Source organism: Lissotriton vulgaris, chromosome 12, assembly GCF_964263255.1.
Source record: "Lissotriton vulgaris chromosome 12, aLisVul1.2, whole genome shotgun sequence".
Taxonomy (NCBI): domain Eukaryota; kingdom Metazoa; phylum Chordata; class Amphibia; order Caudata; family Salamandridae; genus Lissotriton; species Lissotriton vulgaris.
This window is the reverse complement of record NC_141700.1, coordinates 132936211-132957514: the sequence shown is the minus strand read 5'-3', so window position 1 is coordinate 132957514 and position 21304 is coordinate 132936211. Positions and strand designations below refer to the sequence as shown.

At 45.1% G+C, this 21304-nt stretch overlaps 1 protein-coding gene across 4 annotated transcripts in view; it reads right to left on the bottom strand.

Annotated features, from left to right (window-relative positions):
• LOC147673643 (protein S100-A16-like) overlaps positions 1-21304 on the bottom strand; it is a 126582-nt gene that overhangs the window by 33275 nt on the left and 72003 nt on the right. For 3 of the 4 annotated variants that reach the window (XM_086947581.1, XM_086947580.1, XM_086947582.1), the window contains exon 3: positions 6900-7043. In XM_086947581.1, coding sequence (XP_086803707.1) covers positions 6900-7043 — 144 coding nt within the window. Of the gene's footprint in view, positions 1-6887; positions 7044-21304 lie in introns of those variants that run through there. The other variant, XM_086947583.1, reaches the window with a different exon arrangement.

Below are 21304 nucleotides of genomic sequence, written 5' to 3'. Positions count from 1 at the left end.
TAATGTAACCAAACTCTAAGACTTCAGGAGCCAGATCGCCAGATTCAGTTGACTTGGATCTGGATGCCTGATGTCTCCATGGTTCTGAGTTAGCATGGATGGTGTCAGAGATAGTTTTTGGTGTGGAACTTGAGAATGTTCTAGCAGTGTGGTGAACCACAGTTGGCGTGCCCATGTGGGAGCTACCAGGATCAGTTTGAGAGACTGTTGTCTGAGCTTGCGTACCACTAGTGGTATATGTGGGAGTGGCAGAAAAGCGTACGCAAATCTGCCTGACCAGTTCATCCATATCGCATTGCCCTTGGACAACGGGTGTGGAAACCTGGCGGCGAAGGTTGGCCATTTTGCGTTTTCGTGTGTGGCAAACAGGTCTATTTCTGGATGGCCCCACTTGTGAAAGACTGGTTGAAGAACTTGCAGATGTGGTTCCCATTCGTAAATCTGTTGTGTCTGTCGACTTAACAGATCAGCTATCTGATTGTGAACTCCTGGAAGGTGCTGTGCAAGCAGATATATCTTTTGTGAAATGGCCCATCTCCAAATGTTTTGTGCGAGCTGGGACAGCTGCAGGGAATGTGTGCCTCCTTGTTTTTGTTTGTAGTACATGGCTGTCATGTTGTCCGTCCGGATTAGGACAGCTTTGTTCTGTATGTGCACTTGAAAGGACTTTAGTGCTAGGAAAATTGCCAGCAACTCTAGGTGATTTATGTGAAGCACCTTTTGTTGAGTGGTCCATCTTCCCTGAGTTGTGTGGTGGAGCAGATGTGCTCCCCATCCTGTCAGGGATGCGTCCGTTGTCAGTACTATCTGTGGAACTGGCTTTAGGAACGGCCGCCCTCTGGACAAGTTTTTGGTGTTCCACCACTGCAGAGAGCAATGTGTGTGGCTGTCCACCAACACCAGGTCTGTTAGTTGTCTTTGTGCCTGATTCCACTGATGTGCTAGACATTCCTGCAATGGGTGCATTTGCAGTCTTGCATATGGTAAAATAAAAATGCAAGATGCCATCATGCCTATTAATTGCATGAACACTCTGGCTGGAAGAGAGTGTTGGTTTTGAAACCTTGTAACTAAGGCTTGAATGCTCTGTATCCTGGCTGGACTGGGATAAGCTAGAGCTGTATTTGGTGTTTATGGTAGCTCCTAGGTATTGATGTACATGAGTGGGCTGGAGATGTGACTTGGTGTAGTTGATTGTAAACCCCGAGTCGTGCAGTGTTTGCATTGTTTGAGATGTGTGTAGGACACTGATTGAATGACTTGGCTTTTATGAGCCAATCGTCTAAGTATGGTAAGACGTGGATATGTTGTCTTCTGAGATGTGCTTCTACTACTGCTAGGCACTTTGTAAACACTCGTGGTGCAGTTGTGACCCCGAATGGAAGGACTTTGAACTGATAGTGTTGTCCTTCTAGTACAAATCTGAGATACTTCCTGTGAGAAGGATGTATGGGAATGTGGAAGTAGGCGTCCCTGATGTCTAGTGTGGTTAGGAAATCGCCTTGTTGCAAAAATGGGAGCACTTGTTGTAAAGTGATCATGTGAAAATTATCTGATTGTATATACAGATTGAGAGGCCTTAGGCCTAGAATTGGTCTGAGTGTTCCGTCTTTTTTGGGTATTAGGAAATAAAGTGAGTAAACCCCTGTTCCTTGATGTCTTAACGGAACTAGCTCTATTGCATCTTTTTGCAGCAAGGAGAGAACTTCTTGTTGGAGCAGCGTTAGATGTTCTGTGGACATTAAACGCTGTCTGGGTGGTATATGTAGAGTGTAGCTGTAAGCTCTAGGCAGTAACCATACTGGATAATTTGTCTTACCCACTTGTCTGTTGTGATGGAATTCCAGACAGGTAGGAACTGTGTTAATCTCCCCCCTACAGGAGTGGTATGCTGTTGGGGGAGCTGAAGGAAGTCACTGTTTAGTGGTGGAAAGGATCGACTGTTGTTATTACCTCGACCTCTTCCTTTATTGTTATTCCCTCTGTAACCTCCCCTAAAATATCCTCTATTGGAGGATGCTTGCGTATTGTTTTTAAAGGAAGTTGAATTGTCTGCTCCAGTTTGTTTGGAGCCTCCTCTATAAAAGGAGCGACTAAAGGAGCCTCTTGGTTGAGTGGACTGCAAAGCTCCCATAGATTTTGCAGTATCAGTGTGTTTTTTAATTTTTTCAAGTGCTACTTCTACCTCTGGCCCAAACAATTGTTGTTGATTGAATGGTTATTTAAGATGGTTGTTTGCACCTCTTGCTTAAATCCTGAAATGTGTAGCCATGCATGCCTTCTAAGGAGAACTCTAGTGTTTATTGCTCTAGATGCAGTGTCTGCTACATCAAGAGTGCAGTTGATTGAGGCATTTGAAATAAGCTTACCCTCCTGTATAAGGTCATTCGCTTGTGCCTTATGTTGGTCAGGTAGATGTTGTAAAAGGGTTTCTAACTGGTCATAATGAGTCCTGTCGTATCTTGCGAGGAGAGCTTGTGTGCTAGCTATACGCCATGTAGTGCTAGCTTGTGCAGCTATACCTTTGCCTGAAGCATCTATTATTTTTGATTCCTTATCAGTAGGTGGTGCCTCACCTGATGTCTGTGAATTTGCTCTTTTTCTAGAATTTGACACAACTAGGGAATCTAAGGGTAGCTGACCTTTAATGGGGTCTACCCTGAAACTACCAGACCTGGGTCATTGACCTACCTGACCTGGGTCATTGACCTGCCTTTCACCTAGTCGAAAGGCAGTGAAGGCGGATGTGGAGGCCCACAGACTCAGCCAGGCGGCCTGATTGATCGGGCACCTCGAGATGGCATATTAATTACGCCAGTCGATTGGAAGCGAATAGAAGCTTGGGAACACGGCGATTCTTTACCGCTTCCAACAAAGTCCACTCCCGAAGATCAAGCTAACAACCGAGGAACTTACCAAAGGTCCAGTACTGTTGGTCATTTGTCGTCCGCACTTGAAGTGCTCTCACCTTATATTGCCCTGATGAAGACCCCAGATTGAGGCGCGAATAACCCTTATATCAAGCGGGGTCGAAACGTAGACTACAGCATCACCTCACACGAGTGGGATATAACTAGAATTTAGGAATCCATCCTGTGTGTGAAGAGTTTTAGGGAACTTTCGATCGTGTTAGCCTGTAAAGGTCTTTCTTTAATTGTACTGCGATTGTGTTATTGTGACACCACCTTTACCCAGTCCCCCACGTACCCAATCACCACCATGTTACCCAATTACCTTTTCTTTCCCCTCACTGAGAGCACGCTCAATTTTAATAGTATACAGATAACTTTGATTAATAAGAGTTATGTTTGTATTTTGTTGATTTAACATTGTGAATATTTTTTGGAGCTATATAATTGATTTTGTGTCTCCACTTTATTATCTGCTCATTAAAATTCATTGTGTGCAAAAACTATGAGATGGCGATATGATTTAAAAATGTTTGCTTTTTTTCATTAATTCTCTGATGTCTTTTTGGGAATCATTCCGTATTTGAATGATCAAACACTGACCCTTTCTCTTATGTACCTGACCTTTAATGTAAGCAGGATCCCCAGGAGCGGACCTGAACTTTTTTTCTATTCTTGGATTTATGATCCTAGCTCTTACAGGATCTATAAACACTTCTGGGGCATGCCTAATGACCCCTTTCATCATGGGTAATATTTGAACAGATTTTTGTGATTGCTCAAAAGTGTCTAACAAAAAATCTTCCTCTGCCTCATCTGAGTGCATTGTTACATTATGATAGATGGCAGCCATATTAATTAGATGTCCAAACCCAATATTATCTTCAGGAGAAGATGGTTTGGATGGAGATGTATGTGGTTCAGGGATATCTGGTACATCTTGTGGGTTTGGATATTCCCAGTCTGGTATATCAGTGGGGTATGGAAAAGGCTCAGCTGGGTCTCCCCCATCCCATATGTTATACTCATCTTCATTCTGAGGAGGTGTCTGTGGAGGTGAAGATTGAGGTGGAGAATTGTGTGGTGAACGAGCAGGTGAAATTTGAGGTGAGGTGTTAAAAGGAATAGAAGGTGAAAGAGGAAGTACAGGAGAAGAAGGGTGCATAGGTGATGTGGCAGAATCATTCTTCTTGACAGGCACCGGAGTTGTAGGTGCTGTACCAAACTTCCTCTTTCTGTGTGGTATAGTAGAAACATGTACTGTTTGTGGATCAATGTAGATCCTTTTGTGCAAGGGATCAGGTCTAAAAAGCTCGTCTTTTTGAGAAATTGCTTTCGGCGCCAATTTTTTCAGCTCCGGGCCTTGTTTCTGCTTGTCTTTAGCCTTAGGAGTTGTTGTATAGTCCTTTGGCGTACTTTTCGTCACCGAAGGTATTGTTTTTGGAGTCGAGGCCTGGTTCGAGGGCTTGGAGGCATCGGAAGCAGGCTTTGTAAGTTTCGTCACAGAAGGTTTTGGGGTGGAAGCAGGCTTCATTGGTTTCGGTGCTGTCTTGTCTTTAGGAGTCGATAATTTCTGAGTGTTTTTCGGAACCGGGACTTTTCGGTTTCGGTACAGAGGGAGCTGGTAGTATCGGCACGTGCGGTTTGCTCGGTATGGAGCTACCGAGAGGCTTTAATATTTTCTTCGGAGTCGGGCTCGATGGTGGGGCTTTCGAAGCAATGTCTCGGTCTCGACTGGGCCCCGAAGGTGGAGTTTTGACCTTAGCCTTTGGTTTAGGGGTTGGGGCTGGGGTTAGGGAAGTGCGTACTCACGCATTGACCTGAAGGTATGGAGTCATCGGAGTCGTTTGCGTCAGATGCGATATGGAGATCATCGGAATCTTCCTCGGGGACACATGGACCTTCGTAGAAGATATCCACCGGTTCCGGAGCTGATCTTTGCATGTCGCGTCGAAGGGCCCTCCGATCTTGAATGGTCTTCTAGGATCGAAAGGACGCACAAGCTGTGCAGCTCAACTCCTCGTGTTCAGGTGATAAACACAGATTACACACCTCGTGATGGTCGCTGTGTGGAAATTTTGCTCCACACCCAGGGCATTTTTTGAATGGTATCCTTTCCATGAATTGTAGGCCTCACCACGTGGGTAGGCCCAACGGCCCGCGTCGACGACGGGAATCGAAGTGATGAAGTCGACTCTATGTATATTGATGTTAAAGTCTATTTTTAGAAAGTTTTGCGCGTCAAAGTCTTTGAAAAGTAGATTTTGGAACCGGAGCGGAAAAGTTGCATCCGAACCCAGTGGCGGAAAAAAACAATCTAAGGATGGAGCCGATGCCCATGCGCACTATCGTCCAAGGGAGAAGTCACCTATCTCGTGACTATCTAATGTAAAGTGTAGACTCTGCAGCTCATATGCCTCGAACATATAATTCTGTGTGGGTATGTATTTGCAATGTTATCCCCTTCCCACCTTTCCCGATAATCCATGCTCAAATTTAATTTTGTAATATTTCTACACCTCATTGCATTAGTTATTATTTTCCTGAAAGACTTTAACTGCATTATTATGGACCATGACATTTAAATTTACATAGATAAAGTGTTGAAACTTTCCTGAGTCTGTGGTTATTTTATGAAGGTAAATGTTATTATCTACATATTATGCTAACTCCCTTAATCCCTTAGGACTGTTTATCTACAGATAACAAGGATTGGTGAGTCAATGGTAAAGGTCATAGTTGAAATAAATTCTGATTGGCAGGAAAGGTAAAGCCTAGGATTACCTGTTCAAGGTGTGTGTGTGTATGGGCCCAGGTGACCCTGTTAAAACTGAGCAGGTAATCGCAGTGCGCCATCAGCTGCAGGCAGAACACCATCAGAGTGAAGGCTGTAAAGTGTAAAAAAGAAAAAACAAGGAGGTACCTGGAATCTAGATGCACATCCCAGCATCCAGTAAGACCGTACCATTTCTGCTCCACTTCAGAAAAGAGTTAAAGACATACTGTGAGTGCCTAGGCCAAAATAGCAAAACCTAAACCTACTCCATCTTGCCTAAGTCACATGAGCACATTGCTGCGGCACTAACGCAGGCATAAGTTTCAGCAACTAAAAATGTAAATGGTATTTTGCAGAGCTCAGTTTAGGATGGTTTGGGAAGACTGAGGAGTGAGATATGATGTTCATTCTGGTATTTGCAAGTGTTCCCCAAGGCTATATCCACAGTAGGCAGATTGTACTGTTTAGTAAATGTTATCAGATGTACAAGGAGGTAGCTGCCTCGTGCATAATGAATACACAGCGGGTTGCTTTGCCTGAAAACTGAACTGGTGTGTACATTTATGTTGCTGAACAAGAGTGTATCTATCTGTGCTCAGACTTGTTTGTTAGGCGTTCTATTAGAGCTCTGGAGCATCACATGCCACTCAGCAGAAAAAAACTTGCTTCCAGAGAAAAATCTTAAAACATTAATTTTATTTAAGATTTCAGCTTTGACAATCCCTCTATGAGCAGCACTTTATCAAGGTACAGTAACAGTTCACTTATGTGCACAGAAACCAGCTAGCCCCCCAGTCATTTGTTGTCTCAACAGACACTGTACAGCACTCTGCTGCATTTTAGGTAGGTTCCCTTTACACTTATAACACATATATTAATATGAAACACATACATAATACACAGCAAACCAATAAACAGGAGATTCATCATGCAAAAAATGTTTTCTTTCAACTTCCCCAAGCAGACTTGCCCCAAAATGAAAAAAATGCACCTAAGGGAAAAACATTTATGTTAAACATTAATTGTATTAATTTGTGCATACATTGCTCCCAACTACTCATTGCTAAGAACACAAAGGGTGAGTGTATTTTGGGAAAGCTAATCTACCATTACTAACACATCGCCAAGGAATGAATTTTGCAACCACCATAAAATGTGGAATCTCTCACGGCCAAGACTAGTCCTTGGCCAAGGCTTCTCCTCTAGCCACTTACCTCGGAATGCATGGCCATTTGCTTGCTCAGTGTGTCGGTGATCAGGCTGATCAGGCTCCAGTACTCCTCAAAGCTGATCTTGCCATCTTCATTGGCATCAATCAATCTGACGAGCTCATTGACCTCTTCTTTGTCTTCGGTGCTCTAGGCATAAGGACATTAAAAAATGATTGACAAGGGCATATTTCTTCAGCAATGCGTTGCTCGATTTATTCTCAAAGATCCAATAATATTAATATGACTTAAAGAAAAAGAAAATGGTGAACCAGCAAGCCTTCAATTGCCAATGCAAGAACTCCTGACATTGTATAATGGACCAGAAACTTGGAATTATCCTCTATTCTTCGCTAGATTTAGTCTATACCTTAAAGGACAACACACGTGCATCCTTCTATTCTTAGAAGTTCCAAGAAGATTCTATCTTGAGAGATATTCTCCTGAAGATTACTTAATTCAGATGAGCTCCATTCCAAAAGAGGAATACCACTATACTTCTAACCTATTTCGAATTTGTAATAAAACATACACATAAGATACATGCTGCAAGAACCCACACATCACAGATAAACCCCTTTTCAGATTAAACCCCATGAAGAAAATGAGAACTTCTGTTTTTGTCAAGAGAGTATTGTAATCATTTCTCTTGATCTGATCATCATTTCAGTTTATCCGAGCGGCCTCCTCTCCAGCTTTAGATGTCCTTCTCTCAACTGTTAAATGCAATGAATTCCTGTCACATTTTGTGAACCAATCACTTTCATCAGAGACAACATCTCTATCAATCAAACCCTCCTAAAACTGGCATCACCTTAAACTAAGAAATCCAGCATCGTGAAGATTTCAGGAAGACATCACATCTTGATCCTGAAAGGAAGAGAGGACTTGCCCAGGGGGGATAATTCTGACCATTTTGTGTTTCAAACATTTGTTCAGAAATCACAAATCAAGAGTTGAGTCTATCACTCTACCTTTCGTCAGCTCAAGCAGGTATCCGGAATAATATAATTTCCCTCAGACAAATAGGAACAATTCCAGTTGAACACTGCACAAGAAGAGAAAGAACCTCTTTCAGCAAGACGCTGGTGTGGGGTGGCAGGGTGAGGTGGGACACAAGTGGGTGTTTGGAGGAATGACAGGGAGTAACCTGATCTCTTTATTAACAGAAACCACTGATCTGCTGTTCTCGCCTAACAAATTTGGAGAAACCACCTGACCCTCCATATGGCCCAAACATCTGAAGCACTCAGGAAGGTATTCTAGTGGCTGGAGTAGGTGAGAGATGACCGTCTGCCTCTGCATGAGCTTTTGCAGCTGTAGGAATGAAAAAGTTGTTGAGATATTAGCTGCAGCTGCCCAAATAGGCCAAATAAGGCCCTTTTTGAAAAAACTGAAGGATGTGCGAAGGTTTGGAGGTAGTGAACACCAAATTCTAGGTACATTACCTGAGAAGGGCTGCGCCATGAGTTTATTCTTTTAAAAGTTGCTGGTTCAGTAGATTTATAGCATTGTGTGAAGGTTTGCAGCCGCCTGATATTTTGAGTTTGTTAGCCTGGTATCGAGGGGTGGAAGTGTGTATGGCTTTACAGGTGATGCATGCAGTCTTGTATAGTGAACTAGCTTCAATGGGATGCCAGCGTACAGAAACCATTATGGGTGAAATATGGCCCCGTAGACGTAACACTTAGACAAATGGAAGATGGATTTTAAAAGGGATTGGTGGGAGGCCTCCAAAGAGAGAGTTACAGTAGTCCTGTCTGGAGAGCACCAAAGACTGAACCAGTATTTTCAGGTCTTGGTCAAGAATGAAACACCGGATCCCCCAGAGAAGGTGCAGTTGGGAGTGTGAGTTCTTGGCCATGGTGGTGATTTGGGATTGGAGGTTGACTCTTTTGTCCAGGATGACACCTATGGATTTGGCACTTTCAACAATGGCAGGTTTTCTGTTAAGAATGTTCAGATTATCCATCCATGATTGCACAGGGGGTGGAGAGTTTGAGGTTGAGATAAGAAGAAATTCAGTTTTAGAGGGATTCAGATTTAGGTGATGAGACATAATCCATTCTTGGAGGGAGTTGAGGGTGGTCGCGAGGAATGAAATGTCATGTGCAGAGGACAACCTGAGGTAGAGTTGGGTGTCATCAGCATAGAGGTGATAATGGATCCCGGGTCTTTTTCAGTAGGTCTCCCAGCGGTTCCATGTAAAGAATGAATAGGGTGGGTGTGGGGATTCACAGCCTTTGATGTAGAGAGACAGCTTTCAATTTTAATAATCTGAGATCTGCCTGTGAGCTACGATTCAAACCATGTGAGGACTGTGCCTTCAAATCCCATTCTTTGTTGTAATGTGTTCAGAAGTGTTCTATGGTTTAAAGTGTCAAAGGCTGCAGAAAGGTCCAGAAGAATCAGGAGTTGCCAGAGTCACAAACTTGCAGGGCATCGTCGATAACTTGTAGCAGTGCAGTATCAGTGCTGCAGCCTTGATTGAAGCCGGAATGAAATTCATCAAGAAGGTCATTGTCCTTGGTATGTTGGGAGAGTTCCTCGACTACACATCTCTCAATCCTTTAGCAAGGAAGGGGAGGTTGGTGATAGAGCAGAAGTTGTTAAAGTCATTCACATCAGCGGAGGATTTCTTTAGAAGTGCGGTCACCTGACCTGTTTTGAGGGCATCAGGAAAGGAGCCTCGGCTGAGAAAGAGGTTAACCAGATTAGTCAGTTAGGGAAGCGTGTAGGTGTAGAAGTCTTTTACAATGTCTCTAGGGATAGGGTCAATAGAACGGTTCAAAGGTTTTGTTTTCAGAATGCTCTATAGAAGAGGGCATTTTCAGTGATGAAGTCAAAGCTGTGCTAGAAGCCTTTGGATTTGCAGTCCTCAAGTGGGAATGAATGTGTAACATGGTCAAGGAGCTGTTTCATGTTTTCTTAGAAGAATTGTGCAAATTCTGCTGCTTTCTTAGGTGGCAAATGCAAAAAGAACTATTGCAGACAGAATGCAGAACCAGTGGCGTAACGAAACTTGAGGGGGCCCCCCTGCAAAGCACATGGAGTGCCCCCCCCCCGCGGCGCGGCCCACCATTCCTCCCCAGCCGCGCGGCCCACCATGTACCACTTTGCCCTACCACCCAGAAATGTAGCATATTTTGCTTTGAAACCTCCAACTTTAAATGAAATGCCTCCTTGCTGTCAGCACCACCCCTGCTGCTTGGCATCCTATTCCTCTGCGCACTTTGCCCAAGCCTTCCATTTTGCCCAAATATGCCAACCTTACGGAGTCGGCTGTCCTATTTTTACACCTTGTTGCTGTGTTATGTGACTGCACCCCTTCCTCTCTTGCGGGGTTCCTATGAGTAATAGAATGCTGGTCCCTCACGCTCTTCGATTACTGCTCAGTAGCCTGATGTCATTTACATTGCAGTTCCAGGCCCTAGAAATGCACGCCAAAGTAGCTGAAGATTCAACCAGTGCGTGGCTCGCATCTCTCCCAGGATACACACTCCTGGCACCTGCAGCTGACCCATGATAATTCTTTATTTTCCTTATTTTAACATATCACTTGTAGTCAGCTTTTTCAGTAAATAGGCATGCATTAATTGGCCAGATATCCATATTGCGGGAAGGGCAATGGCCAGAGTGCTTTTGACTCATGAATATGGCTTTCTGCCAGCACATTAACATTTTTAGTGTGAACCAGCTAGGTTTAAGTGTAGGTCATTGTCTTTCTGTAGTTTTGGCTCCCGGTTATATGCATATTTGGACTGGTTGTCTAAAGGGACCATTGTTTAGAAAATATTTATGAATGAATGAGGTGGTTGTATATCACATCACAATGTATCTACCTCCTCACTACTTTAAATGAAAAGGCAGTGCCAGGCTCTGTGGACAAAAGTTGCTTACCACGGTACGACATGTGGCTAGGAGGTCGTCTTTTTTGGTGAAATCTTGGAGCACTATGATGTAAGTTATTGTGGTCATTTACTTTTAAGAGCCTGGCAGCAGTGCAGGGATTTCCATATATTAAAGGGATGTTTGAATTTAGCTTAGTCATGGCATTATATACTCCTCAGAGACTTATAATATATATCCTCATAATGAATGACACGTACTTTATCCCATTTCTGCTAATTATAATAATAATAATAACATTTTAAGCCTCTGAGGAGTGACACAGGGCATCTTCACGCAGGCACCTCCTGCATCACAAAATATCAGCACACACAATATCACACCCTTGGACCCCCAAAATTCCCCAAGTCAAACTCTCCCTCCCCCTTTGATGCCTTCATGTGAGCCACTGAGCCATCTCCTGAGATCGGTGGTCCACCCTTCACCGCCTGCAGTATACATCTCTTCTGGATTTCTATCCACACCCCACACCCTCGTCTTGGTAAGCCTGTCTTCCTATTGTTTCCTGTCTCCTCCCCTGCAAGCTCCTCGTGCTTAGTTTGAATCACTGTCTCTAAGCGTCCTATCCCTCCCTTGGCTGCCTTGCCTCCTGCCTCTACATCCTTTCTTTCCCCTCCTGTCTCCACAGCTCTATTGTTTCCTGTTTTTACTCTCTTTCTGTGACATTTAGTGTTGACTAACATGTCAGAATGACAACCGGTATGCTCGCAACCTGCCTGACTCTCTGTCTCTCGTCACCATAATGCACTCGCAGCTGACATTGTTCCACCTACACCTATGCACGTTGTTGATCTTGTATTCTCAATACTGTACCAGTTTTTGCACTTAATTTGTAATTGCTCTATCCCTTTAGGCTACTTGCCTTCAATGCTCTCAATACCCAGCCTGCTGCATAGATGCAGACACCCACTGCCACTAAAAATCTCTACGCTGATTATACAGCGCTCTGAAAAGGGCTTGGGTGGACTTTGCGCTATATAAATCCTTAAATATATACGCAAAGAAATACATATATATACATACATAAATACTTCAGAAGTCGACGTAGAAATCCATCATGCTCTGGGTTTCTGACAAGGTAGTAATTAAAACTCTGGCTCGCGTGTTTATTGTGGTGAATCTCCAGCTAAAAGTGGTATTTACATGTATGTTCATGGTCTTTAAGAAAACGGAGTGATGCGCGTCGTTGTTCAATCTCGCAACGACCAATAATCAGCTATTACAGGATATTTTGGAAAGCATGGCTTACTTATGCTTTTGGGAGCATCCTTGGTGTTTTAATCCATGGTAACATTCGTACAATATGTAGAATTCGAATTTTAAAGACATGTTTTCGTGACAATATCTACCTCTCAGATAACGCACATTACACCTCCTAGTTCCCCTGTGATGTTAAAATGCCACTCATCGCGTGCGCATAATGTTTGCAGGCACGGTTCCCATGGCAACACCAACAACATGCTCAAAGTCTTCCAGAAGCAGCGTTCCAGGTCTCGAGCTCCCAGTGGTCGAAGTGGGGAAAAAAAAGTAGGGGAACTGTGGGTGGAGAATCAGGGGCGGGAACAACCGAAGATTGAATCAGTGGGCGGAGTCAGGGGTGTGGCTAGAAATAGCAAAACATACCAATTTTTAGTACGTTTAGCATTTCACTGACCAGTTACAGCTTATAACGTTATTTAATTAAAAGAATGGATATGTTTATTTGAGGTTTAATTCAGGAAAAAGCAAACACTCATAGGGAATACAGGTTTATGTAAAGCATGTGAAATATAAGCAGGAACAACATGTTACCTTAATGCTTTTACTCTCATTGTTCAGAAATCCATGATTATTTTTTGTCTCAAACATTGAGGTCATGAATGCAGGGCTCCTCCTATACAGATGTGTTAAGCAGGGCTCAGAAGAGAAAGGGACTCTTCAGGAGAATCTAGACTCACAGAAACCCACAAAGGCTCCTTCATATTCATGTCAGCCAGCTGGCTGCTCAATCATAATATAGTAAAAAGAACAACTGGTGGACAGAATGCAGAGCAATATCATACATTCACCCCAGTGCAGAGAGATGGGCCTAAATCCATTGTTTATTTGCTCACATGCGATTTCAGTTTGGACCCAGCCATATGCAAATCAGTCTTGATCCTGTGCCCAATGAGAACAGTGTAGCCCGAACTGCCAGGCCAGGTCCTCCCTGGACTGGAAACAAGCATCCTAGGACCGGTTTCGGGCTTTCAGCCCTCATCAGCCAGGATAGCTTGATTCCATTGGCATGGAGAGCACAGGACTCATGTCTGAGCATACCTGTCCCACTCGGGGTGACAAATGCAAAAAGAACAATTGATGGACAGAATGCAGAACAAGGTCATACATTCACCCCAGTTCAGAGATCGGGGCTTAAATCCATCGTTTTTTGCTCACCATGCCATTCCAGTTTGGACCCAGCCATATGCAAATCAGTCTTGATCCTGCGCCCAATGTGAACAGTCCAGCCCGAACTGCCAGGCCATATGTATTTGTGTCCTTTCATTCGGGAAGTGAACACAAAGCAGTACCCACTGAACTATACACATAACATATTGCTCTTTGATATGCATGGTACATGTTCTTTGCAGCAGGCATATTACCCCTCTGCACTACCTTAGATGAGTAAAATAGCCAGTAGACAAAACATGCTCCCATCTCCCTCCAGCAGGTACATTGATCACCAAAGTTATCTTGGCACTTGTATTGTTGGCCGAAACCTGCTGAATATACAAATAACTTTGCAGTGTTTTTAAAACTCCTACACTTGCACAAAACCGGTCCCCCCAAACTAAACTGGCCCCCTACCCTTCCAGTCGCCTTGGGAAACGCCTACTCCTGCCCTTTCACTGCTCCTATCCAGTCAGTACTCCTGTTCATGCTCGATCAACACTCCTGCTTCGTCAATTCCCCCGACCCCTCCCTTCTCCTGGCCCGTCACTTCTACTGGCCCGTCACTTCTCCTTCCCGTCACTGCTCCTGCCCTGTTCACCGCTCCTGCCCTGTTCACCGCTCCTGCCCTGTTCACCGCTCCTGCCCTGTTCACCGCTCCTGCCCCGCTCACCGCTCCTGCCCCGCTCACCGCTCCTGCCCTGTTCACCGCTCCTGCCCCGCTCACCGCTCCTGCCCCGTCACCTCTCCTGCCCCGTCACCTCTCCTGCCCCGTCACCTCTCCTGCCCCGTCACCTCTCCTGCCCCGTCACCTCTCCTGCCCATCACCGCACCTGCCCATCACATCACCTGCCTGTCATGTCACCTGCCCGTCACTTCTTGTGCCCGGTCACCTCTCCTGCCCTATTGCCTCTCCTTCCACGTCTCCTCTCCTGCCCGGTCACCTCTCCTGCCCCATCACTGCTCCTGCCCCATCACTGCTCCTGCCCTTCATCATCCCCATAAGGTCACCAATCATAGACTTCAGAACATTGGAATATTTTCTTAAATCACTAACAGACTCCTAAATACTGGGGTCAAACGCCGGGGCTGTCATTGCTTGAGTTGGAAAAGATGTGTCTGCACAGATGGCGTCATTATCAATGGGGCTTTGCAGGGGGGCGAATCTGTTAGTACATGCAATTATTAAATCTGCCAAATCATGTGCACATGAGTCAGGAGGTGGTGTAAATACTGCTTCCAAATATGAGCTTACTCGTTTGGTTAGGTGTGCAAAACCACTCTTGCTCTTGGGTTTCTCAAACATCTTTGGAATGGTGTGTGTTACACCGGGGCCTGTATGGGGAGGACAACTGTCAACAGAACTAGAAGTGGCGTGAAAACGGCCCCGGTGCACCTCCGGGCCGAGATTGCCGGGAAACAGTCTGGTAGGCATTGATGAACGTTGTTTCAGCAGGTAAACACTGTGAATATCACTGCCACAAAACCCAACTAATAGCAGCTTTAAATTGGCATGTAAACTTGCTGGCAGCGTCCTCACAAATGAGGTGTGATCACGGGCTCACAGCAGCCGCAGGGCCATCAGAGTAGCCGTTTTCGCACTATGCTACACTGATGGCCCTTTCAGTCTCACTTTGCAGGCCCATTAGACCCAGCGGGGAAGGGGAGGAGGCCGGGCGCAGTGCAGAGGCCTTCTGAATATTCACGTTGCACCACTCATGCATGAAAAAGAAAAAAAGGTGTACTTTAAAGTATGGCAATTTTACAGTCCCCGGTACGCTCTTTCAAAACTAAGAAGTAGGGGAACGGACTAACATAATTTTAAGAAGTAAGGGCACGCCGTGCCCTTCCGTCCCCGCCCACTTCTAACGCTGCGAGCTCCAAGTGGTATTATTTATCTGGGAGGGGGCCGCAGACCAGGGTTCCTCTCTAAGGAAGGGTTCAGTCAGAGGGGACCCCCACAAAACCACTGCATTGGGGGCAGTTCGGGGGGGTGGGGGGGGGGGGGGGGGGCACGGGCGGTGTTTATAAACAGGAGCTAGAGTCCATCCATTCAATGCACTCTGCCCCCTGCCTAACTAAAGACCCATACTGAGGACCAACCACAGGCCGTGCCCTGCTCGCGCGCTCACTCAGCATTCGCCAACATGGCGCCACTCGTGTTACCTCACATGTTCGCGGACATTCCGACAGGCTTGGTTCGGAAACTGCTGGTGCATGTGATCAAAATGCTATATTAGGGCACGCATTCCTCAGATACACAGGTCTGCATGTAAAGCAACATTGGTATGAGTTTAAAGCAGTGCTCTTCCAGTTTTCCTCCTGCCCCCATGTGACAATATGTTTTCACAATTCTTCTAGAAAATGGTCTAACTATATTTTGAAACTTTATACTTATGTTCCGCTCTTCCCTTTAAAAATGCGGTCAAATACATGATTGGCACCAGGCTATGGGCAGCCCGGTCTTACTAAAGTGTACAACTATCCACAATATGATTCTTTATCCGAAATGAGGGGGGTGGAGAGTTAAGGATTATTTGGACCTCCTCCTCGGCCCCTTGGCTATGAGTGACAAAACATGTTAGTGATGGCACATTACACGGTGGCCTAATGCAGCACTGTTTTTTGAGTAGCATTTATCCCAACGGGATAAGGTATCCACCTTGGAATCAATTCTCCCCCCCCCCCTCCCTAGGCCTGCCCCCCTCTTGAGAACCTCATATTTAAAGGAACAGACGTACAGTGTGCGTGCAATTAAGGAAATGTTTCAGGGACAGAACGGGATGGGTGCAGTGATTTCACTCTCTCAAGAAAGAACGTCCGGGTACAAAGTGCTGCGGGCTGAGCGCTGAGGCAAGTAGTGTGCGATGTTCTAAGGAAATGTACTGGGTCTTTGTCACACATCTCTGCAGTGAGGTAATAAAGAGAAAGACTTCCCAATTCTGCCATCGGATTGCACACTGAAGGCCGACAGACGGACAGACAGATGACCAATGGTTTATACTAGTGTGGCCTTCTATACCGCGTTTAGCTACAGCGAATCACAGAGACATTTATTTCTTTCTAATTAACATTGACCAATGTAACCGCACACTTATTTCATTGACCTGCCAGAAACTGCCATCAATTTCTCTCTTGTGTGTGCGGTGGGTTATAGGCCGGTGGGGTGTTGTTGGTTGAAATTAAAACCAGCACTTCGGATAAAACGTAGGATAAGGATGTTCCACTCTAATAGTTCAATTCAATGCAAGCTATACACAGAAGTGCAAACGTCTAATATGCCTCATCATAACTGACGAAGTATGAATCTCATTTTCTTGTACAGTGCAATTGTAATTTGTAATTGATGGCAAAGTTGGACTGTGGAGGCAGGCACTTACTTCGGAGTGTTCGGCCCCGCACGCACCATTTAGAAGACTCCCAGGGGCCCCGGCCGGGGCCCCGCACCATTTCAAATACTCTCAGGGGCCCCTGCCGGCCGGGGCCAGCGCTGCACACCATTTAAGAGCCACAGCAGTATTGTATTACTGACGTGAGGAGGGGCCCGGCCGGGGCCCCCCGGAGCGCGGTGCCCCCTTGCAACGCGGGGCCTGGGGGGGGGGGGGGGGGGGGGCTTGTGTTACGCCCCTGTGCAGAACAATGTCATACTTCACCCCAGTACAGAGATCTGGGCCTACATCCATAGTTTTTTTGCTCACCATGCCATTTCAGTTTGGACCCAGCCATATGCAAATCAGTCTTGACCCTGCGCCCAATGGGAACAATCCAGCCCGAACTGCCAGGCCAGGTCCTCCCTGGACTGGAAACAAGCATCCTAGGACCAGTTTTGTGGGGAACAATCCAGCCCGAACTGCCAGGCCAGGTCCTCCCTGGACTGGAAACAAGCATCCTAGGACCAGTTTTGTGGTTTCACCCCTCTTCAGCCAGGATAGCTTAACTCCAGTGGCATGGAGAGCACGGGACTCACATCTGAGCATACCCGTCCCACTTGGGGTGACAAATGCAAAAAGAACTATTGATGGACAGAATGTAGAACAATGTCATACATTCACCCCAGTACAGAGATCTGGGCATAAATCCATTGTTTTGTTGCTCACCATGCCATCTATACTTGTTTCCGGTCCAGGAAGGACCTGGCTTGGCAGTTCGGGCTGGACTCTTAACATGGGGCACAGGGTCAAGACTGATTTGCATATGGCCAGGTCTAAACTGGGGTGTCATGGTGAGCAAAAGAATAATGGATTTAACCCAGATCTCTTGACTGGGGGTGAATGTTTTGATTTGTTCTGCATTCCGGCCATCAATTGTTTGTCTTTTGTCTTCTCGCCCTAAGTGTGCCAGGTATGGCCAGGTTTAAACTGGGGTGGCATGGTGAGCAAAAGAATGATGGATTTAACCCAGATCTCTTGACTAGGGATGAATGCTTTGATTTGTTCTGCATTCCAGCCATCAATTGTTTGTCTTTTGCTTTCTTAGGTGGATCATCAAATTTGATGTGTGAAGATGAGGCAGCTTTGCTGGTAGTTTTGATTATGTCAAAATGTTTCTTTGCTCTGTTCTGGGCAGAATCGAGGAGGGTTCTAAAGGGATTCGCTTTTTGACTAAAGATGTGTTAGTGATAGCACGATCTTGCTTAACAGAGATTTGAGAGATTAATGATGGAGGGTGCTATCTCCATCTCTTTTCAGGTTTTTCCTTTCATCATAGAGGGACTTGTTGAACTATGGGGCAGAGGGTGTGTGCCTTTTCTTTCTGCTTTGAAGTGGAGCTACATTGTCTATCAAGATGGAAAGATTAGTGAGACAATGGTGGTCAAGTCATTGGTGTTGATGTATGGTAGTACCTTCTTGGCTGTGTTGCAGAGTGTGTCTCGGTCGATGTTTCCAGTGTTGCAAAACCAGGTAGTTGCTCTTTTAGAGTGACCCAGGGTTACAAAATGAGAGAGGTGCAGTGAGAAAGGGGAAACATCCTTTACAACGCAACTTTTACCACGCAGTGCTATTACAACGCAGGTTTTACAAAGAAAACCATTACAACGCATTGCGCGGGGGGGCACTCTAGGATAGGGAATAGATGTAATTTACTATCCAACAACTTCCCTAGTGTCCACGGGGACTGGAGTTGGAATAGTAAATTAAATTATTCACTATCCAGCACTCCAAAGCGCTATGCGTCATAACGGTATGCGTAGTAAAACCTGCGTTGTAACAGCATGCGTGATAAAAGCATGCGTTGTAATGGCATACATCCGTGAGAAAGGAATGATGAAGTGGTCAGACCAGTCTCCTGGTATAAGATCATCAGCTGTTAGCAGGGCATCTTTGGAAATAAGGTCAAGCGTGGAGTCTTTGTAGCATGTTGGTTTAGGGGTGTGTTGTAAAAGATTATTTCCTGAGCGGAATGTCGCAGGCAGGTTGGTGGCCAAATCTTGTGAGATGCCCCAATGAAGTTTAAAGTCTCCTAGAAAGATCAATTTGTGAACATATGTCATTTCCAAAGTCAGTGAATTTCTCAGTGAAGACAGAGCAGTTACCTGGCGGGTGGTAAATGGCATAGCTGCTGAAAGGGGAACAGTGCTGCACTTTAATTTCCAGAGGAAGGCACTGTTCCTGCAGGTTGGTGCTTAGGTTGTAAGTGGCTGCCGTTTGGTTTAGACCAAGTAGTTGGTAGGTATAGTGCATAGATTTGTGTTGTCTGGAGAGGATATAGTGGGAGAGTTAAAGGTATTATAGCTAGCAAGTAAATTAGCAATTTCTGTTTGGTAAAGAGAGATTGTGCGCTGCTCTTTTTGATTGAGGGAGAAGAGTACTCCTCTGGATTAGGAGTTAAGGGTATTGTGTGTTCGCCAGGAGAGTAAGGAGTTGAGTACAGTAGAAGTTTTAGAGCTTATGTGGGAGATGGTGGCTTCAAGCTGGGAGATTGTGGAATTGAGGTAACATGGTTTATTTTCCAGGGTGGGCAGAGCTGAGCATTGATATTGCTCGAGGGGGGGTGACTGGTTCTGAGGGGAGTTCTTCTTGAGAGGTGAAGTGAGGAAGGGGGGTGAGTTGATGGGTTATGGAGTGGAGTGTGCAACGTCATGTGTTGGCAGGAAATATGTGTGGATGCTGCTGTGGAGTAAAGGAAGTTCTCAGGGCATTCACTGAAAGAAATGGATGTGTTGTGTATTGGTTGAGGTGAAGAAGGGTGATAACTTTGAACTGTGGTGGGAAGAAAGTATGTGGGTTTGGGGGAGGAATGAGAGGGGAAGGGCAGGAGTCTGAATAGTGGAAAAGAAAGAGAGGGAAGAGAGGTGGAGGCACAATGGCTAGGTTGTGTGAGTGTGTGGAGGTCGGTCTGTGTTTCAGTTCTTTTATCCTTTAGTGGCAGTGATTGCGGTTTGCCTTCTGAGCCGATGTTAAAGGTGTCTCAAAGTCGGCCATGATGGCGGCAGCTACAGGTCTGCATGAAAAATAAAGGGGAAGTGATCATGGGGTTGCACAAGGCAAGTAGTCACGGGGAAAGGGATGGGATAAGGAAAAAAATGATAAAACGGCGCTCGTGAGAATGAAAACAGCAGCGCTCCAGCGGGCTCATAAACAAAGGGGAAAAAAGTCCCTAAATTGGTCATACAATGAGGGAGAATGGAGGGTTAGTGTACTTGGTCCCTGCGCCCGGGGGAGTGCTAAAAACTGGAAGAGGCATGACGCATGCATGCCATGGACAAATGAGGATAAGGAATAACAGAGCGATGTTGGAGCCAGCAAATGGCAAGCCTATGGGCAGGATGAAGCCCACAAAGCATATACATTACATATAACGGGGTAACCCAGTAGACTGTAGGACCTGGGTACACTGCAGTACAGAAAGGATTTGGTCCTAACAGAAACTCTCTAGATACAGCATTTGAATTAGCTAGGACAGTACTGATTTGAACACTGTACCTATATATTGTATATGGAATTTGATAGATTCTAAAAGTAAAGGTCTCAGACAGGTCAAGGCGCTACATAAATCGTTGTTTCAATTTGCTTAAATGATGTTGTATTCCTTTTGACTTCTTTTTCATCTATGAACAAGCACTTTTTTCAAGCACTTCTATTTTAGACAATGGTGCAACCACTTTAAGGTGTATATATGTATATAGCTTCAATACAATTTAGATTTTTTTCAATTGATTTTTGAGCTTGTTTGTTGTAATGGTGTCACACTCTTCCCTTGAGTCATGAATGGTAATTTCCACTCTCCTTTGGATTGGGTTCTATGGCTCCTGGTGTAAAGTCAGGATAGGCTCATTCAGTTGCAGTATCTAGAGAGTTTACGGACCAAATCCTTTCTGTACCACAAAGCCGATAAAGCATGTCTTAATTTAAGACAGCACATGGGCGCCGTCTAGTGCCGAGATCTAAAAAAGTTGATGCGAAAATGATCTGCTGTTATATTTATATTTGTATGTCCTTTCTCTGAAGAAGTAGTTACGGATTGAGTACATGATCAGGTCTTGGTTTTCAGTGGAGTCCTAAACCGACTTTTGATGGATGCGTGGTTTCTCGTCTAGCAGTTAGTATAGAGCAGTGTAGAGCTGTGCTTTTTACTCAAACACAACAGGGCAGTCCATCAGTCATTATGATGGTCAGCAGCAAACATGATCTGCAACACGATATACATAGCTTTGAACAGAAAGACTTTGGAGGAGAATTGGCCAAGAAAAATCTATCGGCGGATCCATCGCCAGATGTGTGGGGAAAAGGAATGGATATCACTAGTTTGTGAGGCGCAATATCTAGGGCTGCTACGTTACATGCAGAGAAGTTGTGAGATGCCCAACTGAAGCCAGGTGGCCCTTCCTGGAGCCTGTGACTCTTATTAGTTTCAGATTGGGTAGGGGCCCTGGGGGGGATTCTGAAATACTCTCCAGAAGCTAATGTCCATCAGAAAAGAGAATTTTGTTGACACTGAGGGGATTGAGAGTTGCAAAGGAAATATCTTCAATCTACACCACGTTTATAGCAACTGCTCAGTTCACTCATTTGTGGGCAAAACTAGTAATTGAACAACTTTTTGCACATTTCTACCAGCAACTCAACCACCCTACCACAAGCTTCTTTAAATTA